The following is a 6,677-nucleotide window of genomic DNA, read 5'->3' as shown; positions in this document are numbered from 1 at the left end:
TCTAACCATAGATATGGGTACGCTGGATATGGCATAAGCCTTAATCTCACCGTCCTCACACCATGTTGGAATACCCCTCACTACTCCATAAGTTTCAGCCGCTGTTTTCGGAACAAAGGCTCTTAGACCCTTGTTGTTTGTCGCAGCAGCATTTTTAAAAGTGACTTTATAAAGACTTTTACCAATTGCATAAATCAAATCAAGATCTTTTATTCTCAGATGTTTTATACTATTAAAAAGGGTTAAACCATTGGTGAATTTTTCATTGTACATATCATTGCATTTAGATGAGTCGACTAAGACCAAATAAACGCCAGAAAAATTTGCAGGGTAAAGAGTTATATCCTCATTTAAGCTTGTACTGTTGTTTGTAGCCTCTACTGTATCAATAGTCATGAATGCGTTTTCATTAGCATTCGTCCGATTCTCTGCTACCTCCACTGTATCAGTGGTCGTCGTTAAGCGTTCAATGGAAACTGTAGTAATGATAGGCACCGTCACTGTATCCCTACCGTTTTCTGACGCCACTAACGGAATGTCTGTAGCTGCCAGACTCTCCTTATCGCACTGCATGGCCATTTCGTTTTCACCACTGTTGTCTGGCGTAACCGCACTTGTTACACTCATGTTTGTTAGTTTAATTAAATAATTATTTTTTAGGTATTTAGCTAGCTTAGACTCGGTGGCCTTTTTGGTGCGTTTTCCCTTGGCCATATTGGCACTAGGGAAGGCTTCGAAATCCTCGGCCGATGACGCCACCGACTTTAGAGTCGACAACGCCATGACGGCTGGGTGTTTTATGGCTACCGTTCGCGGCAGAGTTTTAATTTTTTTACACTCTATACACAAAAATTGACTTCACCTTCACTACTCGAAACACAAGAACACTCACCTGACTCCCGCTTTGTCACAGAACTTGGTGTCCACTATCCAATTTTAGCTTTTTAATAGGTTATTTCCAATTATTTGACGCCAAAAATTAAGCAGTCCAAAAGGAAACGTGTATTAAAACAGGGCTGTTAATATTCTACTGTATGCACCTATTAGTGCAAGTGCGCAAAAGAAAATTTTTCAAAAGGTTGCTAAATCACGCCAAACACGTCCACCACCACTCGTAGATGAAAAAGGAATGTGATTTCCTTTTTCTACTCTCAATTTTATAGGAATTTAAAATGTTGGCAAACTTCAATAGAAATCATGGCCGACGAATTGAGAGAACGGTTTTACCTTACTATGTTTTTATTATGAGAAAATGTTTAATAATTGAGTAAACTTTAAACCTATATTATACCTCTCTCATAATATGGCCTCATACATAAAAAAAAGCTTGGGCTCAGGTTCAAGTTTTGTACTGATGATGTGCGCTTAAACTCAACTATTTATGCACACAAGTTTTTACGCATAACGGCAAGTATATTTGTTTCAAACGTACAATTTTATTTAGATGAATGACATAAACTCAGCAAAACATAAGGCACGGTGCACATTAGAGCGATACGATATGCGATATCATACGCGATGCGATATGCGATACGATACGAAGCGACATCGATATGCTGAGTACGTGGGAATCGGTAGGAAGCGATGAAAACATAATATCGCATACGTATCGGCCGTGCGACACCGCTGCGACATAATATCGCATGCATATCGGCTGTGCGACACGGTTTGCTATCATACCGCATATGGTATCGCGTGTCGAATCGTGTGTCGCATCGCTCTAATGTGCACTGCGCGCATTTTATATCGCATCGCGAATCGTATCGCATATCGCATCGCATATCGTATCGCTCTAAAGTGCACCGTGCCTAACAAGTCATTTAAAAAAAAAAACATGAAATTACAAATAATGAGATACTTTTGCGAAAAGTAAATGAGTATTGCAAAACTATGACAAAAAGTAAAAAAATCAAATAGTGGTAAATATACACTGCCGGTAAAAAGTAAGTTTATACTACAACAAATAGTATAATTTCTAAACTTTATGCAAAACTCGGGAAAATTCAAAAAACTTTCATGCAAATTAACAACTTTTTAATTAGAATATATTTGAGAGTGCATCCCAATAAATTTTAAATAATTAAATAATAATAAATGAACATAGAAGAAAAACATCGAAGCAAAAAGTCGATGTTGGTAAAACATCGGGCAGTAAAATCGATGTTCAAACCACTCGATGTTGTCTCAAAACAGCGATATTTTACAAACATCGATATCGATGTCGCAGTGCTATGTCAGACTGAAAAAAATAATAATTGGCGAATGGTGGTGGGATTAAAATAGAAGAGAAATTATCGGAGAATAGTTAAAAAGCAGAAATTCGGTGAAAATACAAGAATTGTATCATCTATTTTTTATCTCCTAAATTTTGGTAGTTCGAGATGAGTGTTTTACCATATCAACCAACAAGCGATGAAGACATCTTCCGTTTGTGTACGAAAGAGTGCGGCATTATCACAGCCACAGAGGATCAGCAATTCTTTGCTTTGGGTTGTATGTTTTGCCCGGCCAAATTTCTCTATTTCGATGCATTTATAGGACACATGCAAACCGACCATGGAACTCAAGCAATGGATCAAAAAGGTTTCTTTGGTGGTATGCTAGGGTAAGTTAGTACCTAGTACGTGTTTGTGTGTTATTAAAAGTGATTGCCTTTCCAAGCCAGAGTTGCGCAAAATATATGTTTGTATATATATACGTATATATTTACTATATAGGTTTATATAATTGTGAGTAAATATATATACATATCAAATGGAATGTAACCAACTTGAGAGTTAAATCGATATTACGAACGCGCACATATTAATATCATCATAACGTAGCAAAACTGTTTTATCAGCAATAAATACACCCTTTTTAGACTCGGATATGATGATTCTTATGGTGAAACAAATAGCGGCCGAAGTGGTGAAGGTACTGAAGATCTTACCGATACGGACCCCTCACTTTTGGTACCACAAACAGTTATGATCAAGGAAGAAGTTGATGAAGTAAATACATATTATCTCTAGCTATAGCTTACCTTTATAACAATTAAATTTCTTCCAGGAGCAACATGAACTACCACAAGCAGATAATTCAATAACTCCTGGGTTTCCTAGTGAAAGAGGCATAGCGGATAATTCCATTTATCCAGTAAAGCAAGAACGTACTGAGCCTGAGGTTGTAATGGAAGGAGGCGGAGACAACTATACCAATGATTACGGAAATTATGACGATTATACCAACAATGATGATGAGGAAGATCCTATTTATCCAAGAGATGAGGAAGATGAAAATAATTATGATGATTTAGTTGAACAATCTTTATTGGGAGGAAATAACGGAGCGGTATATATATATAGGGTGTGTCTACTTACACGCGCCACGGTAACTTTTATCGTGGATGCACGTTAAAAATTACCGTAGATCCACGGTAAAAATTACGCCGAAAGAAGTTCTGTCCAACTTCTCCAGCAACACAGAAAGGAGAATTCTGAGTAGTAAGGGTTATAATCCCTAAGCGCGGCCGAAGGCCGCCTACGCAGAAATGAGTTCTGTCCCACTTCTCCGGCACCACAGAAAGGAGAATGGTGAGTATTAAGGGTTATAATCCCTAGCGCGGCCGAAGACCGCCTACGCAGAAAGAAGTTCTGTCCCACTCCTCCGGCAACACAGAAAGGAGAATTCTGAGTAGTAAGGATTATAATCCCTAAGCGCGGCCGAAGGACACCTACGTAGAAGAAGTTCTGTCCCACTTCTCCGGCACCACAGAAAGGAGAATTCTGAGTAATAAGGATTATATCCCTAAGCGCGGCCGAAGGCCGCCTACGCATAAAGAAGTTCTGCCCCACTTCTCCGTCAACACATAATCCACTTAATTTTACCGTGGCGCGTGTGTTTGTAGACATTGCCATAAATATTACATTAATGTTAATTTAATAAAACAATATATATATTTTTTTTTTATTTAGGACTCTGGTCTAGCAATGCATATAAAGGATCGTAAAATGATACAATTCCTTATCGATTCATATAGGCGCAATACTTTCTTGTGGGACCACCGTCATCCACAATTTCGTGATCGGGCCAAACGTCAGCACTTTCTTGAGTGGATTGTAATGGAATTCAAACGACGTTTTAATTTGTCATTGGCTAAAGATGCAGTTACTCGCAAGTGGGACAATTTACGCACTGTATATAAAAGAGAGTGTAATCGTATGGCATTGGAAAATACTAATATCAGTACATTGTGGTATTTCAAGGACTTACATTTCATTAATCGGTTATATGGTGGCAATCAAAAGATGACGGAGGCTATTGTGAAGGTAGGTAAAAATAATATATATATATATATACAGTTACAGAACTATTAGTAATTTGGTTTTTCTCAATATTAAAAATGTCATTCTACAATAAAATTCATATACATAAAACAATGATGCAATCACTACAAAATTGACAAAAACTTAGCGATATTCAAAAAGTTTCCAACAAATTTTTAATTAACACTTTTATATACATATTTTTTGGTTATTCAGTTTTGTAGTCCCAAAGAATTTTGGTCTGGGGCAAAATTCGTCAAGTGTGCGAGGAAAAACATTTTATTGCAGCATTTTATTCAATCTCCACCACGTTTTTGCTATGGTTTTTTGTCGAGTTATACGAATTTAAATATGAAATTTCAACACTTTTTCTTAGCACAAGTTTTCTTAAAATTCTTATCTCATGTCACACTTATGAGAAGGAATCAAAAATTGCTGATCTATTAGAACGTTTACCGTGCTTTCCGTGGTGGAAATTGAAATTTTTTGAAATTTTTTTTGCAAAAAATTTGCAATAAAACAAATTTATTGCATTTTTTAAACAATGTACCATTTTTTTCGCGAATGGCTTATGTGAATAGCTTATTTTCCAAGCTTTCAAGCGATATATAATTTGTGCTGGGCGTGGCAAAACGACTACAGTTTTTTCATCAGAACGAACTGGGGTCCGCCATTCATTTTTGTCGGCAATAACACAAGTTTACAGAAATGAAAAAATTGTCCGACCAGAGACATTTTTATATGCATTTTTGTCGGCAATAACACAAGTTTACAGAAATGAAAAAATTGTCCGACCAGCTATATTTTTGGATGCATTCTAATGTAAAATTTCCTGCTGAATCCGAATACGAAATTAAAATGTAAGAGAGCACAACAGTTTTTTTTAGATATAGCCGAATTTCGGGTTTTTGAAATCTGAAAAAATGCACTCACTTAATTAAAATTTTTTTAGATATAGTTAGCCAGCCGCGACATTTTTGTAGACGCTTTATGAAGAATTTTCCACTGAATCCGAATTCGAAATTGGAATACAAAAAAGTAAAACAGTTTTTGAGATTTAGCCGAATTTCACGCTTTTGAGATCTGAAAAAAGTGCACTTATTTAATTGCAGTTTTCTTTGGATGTAGTTGGCCAACCGCGACATTATGAATTTTTCTCTGAATCCGAAATCAGAATACAAGAAAGTAGAAATTTAGGATTGGCTAACTGCATCGAAAGAAAGTTACAACTAAGTTAGTGCATTTTTTTTAGATCAATAAAACCCGAAATTTGGCAATATCTCAAAAACTTTTCTACTTTCTTGTATTCTGATTTCGTGTTCAGATTCAAGTTTTTGTCATGTTAAAAACATAACAAGGTAAGGTACTTTAGGTTGTACTATTTTCAAACTCATATGAGAGGTTAATTTTCTTCAAAATTGACAAGGCTGATTTTCGTAGTCTATTGTCTTTTGGCATGGTTTAAACGGTCAATGCAGAGAACCATTTGTCAGCATTGTAGCAGTGTAATTCAAGTTTTTCGGGCAAGTACTAAATATTTTATTGGGCCGTATGCATAAAACCTAAGCAAATGCCGTTTCTATAAATGTCAGACCTTTTACTCGATTTTTTCAAACAAATTTAAGTGAAAGGTATGAAATTTTAAGTAAAAGTAATTGCTTATTTTTTATGCATACGGCCCATTGTATATTGAATCAAAGCATATTTTAATATCACGCCCGTCACAAAATACACAAAATAGTTATTTTTTGAAGGAAAACATATCTTGGCCAATGTAAAAAACCTGACGAAAGTAACGCACACTATATCACAGAGGAATATGTGCGAATTGCTTTTAGGTATTTATATGCTTTTATTTTCGAAAAAAACATGCCCGTCACATATCACTCCCGTCATAATTTAAAGTTTGACAAATTTTAATAAATTCGGCCAGGGACTGCTACCGTTACTTATCTGCTAATCTGAAATGTATCATATATCTGCTTGTCATCAAGCGATGGGAAAACTTAAGCGATGCTGTCACGGATAAAAAGATACCATTACTTCTTTTGTGTAGGCAAAAACATTATCTCATATGGTTTGACAGGTAACAGCCTCATTAAATCTGTAGTACTATCAGGGAAGAATTCGTGGGGACTTCCCCGATTTGCCGGGAATTTCAGATTGCGTGGGGAATCTGGGAAAAGAGCCGTTTTTTGTTGGGAATTTCAGTTTACATGGGAAATCGGGGGTTGAGCTGTTCCTTGTGAGGAATTAGGTGTTAGCTTTTTTTTTATTTTTTGCTTCACTAATTTCATAATGAGTTAAAAAAGTTGCATAAGAAATGCAACTGCAACTAAAAGTACTGATTATGCAACCCTGCAATTATGC

General features: G+C 36.1%; 1 protein-coding gene across 1 annotated transcript; it reads left to right on the top strand.

Annotated features, from left to right (window-relative positions):
• Nucleotides 1-2,209: 2,209 nt before the first annotated feature.
• Nucleotides 2,210-4,590, top strand: LOC108368267 (uncharacterized). Its single transcript, XM_017623095.1, has 4 exons — nt 2,210-2,605; nt 2,864-2,993; nt 3,052-3,333; nt 3,957-4,590. Exons 1-4 carry the CDS (start codon nt 2,382-2,384, stop codon nt 4,356-4,358), a joined length of 1,038 nt encoding a protein of 345 aa, XP_017478584.1. The 5' UTR covers nt 2,210-2,381; the 3' UTR covers nt 4,359-4,590.
• The last annotated feature ends 2,087 nt before the right edge of the window (nt 4,591-6,677 follow it).

This window comes from Rhagoletis zephyria, unplaced genomic scaffold (assembly GCF_001687245.7).
Source record: "Rhagoletis zephyria isolate East Lansing unplaced genomic scaffold, Rhagoletis_zephyria_1.1 Rzeph_scaffold_03040, whole genome shotgun sequence".
Lineage (NCBI taxonomy): Eukaryota > Metazoa > Arthropoda > Insecta > Diptera > Tephritidae > Rhagoletis > Rhagoletis zephyria.
This window is presented reverse-complemented; position numbering and strand designations above follow the sequence as displayed.

Excerpts from the sequence above, each read along its gene's own strand:
- LOC108368267 (XM_017623095.1), top strand. The coding sequence starts at position 2,382 with ATGAGTGTTTTACCATATCAACCAACAAGCGATGAAGACATCTTCCGT. Across the intron at positions 2,606-2,863 it reads TTCTTTGGTGGTATGCTAGG|ACTCGGATATGATGATTCTT; the intron begins GTAAGTTAGTAC and ends CACCCTTTTTAG. Across the intron at positions 2,994-3,051 it reads TCAAGGAAGAAGTTGATGAA|GAGCAACATGAACTACCACA; the intron begins GTAAATACATAT and ends AATTTCTTCCAG.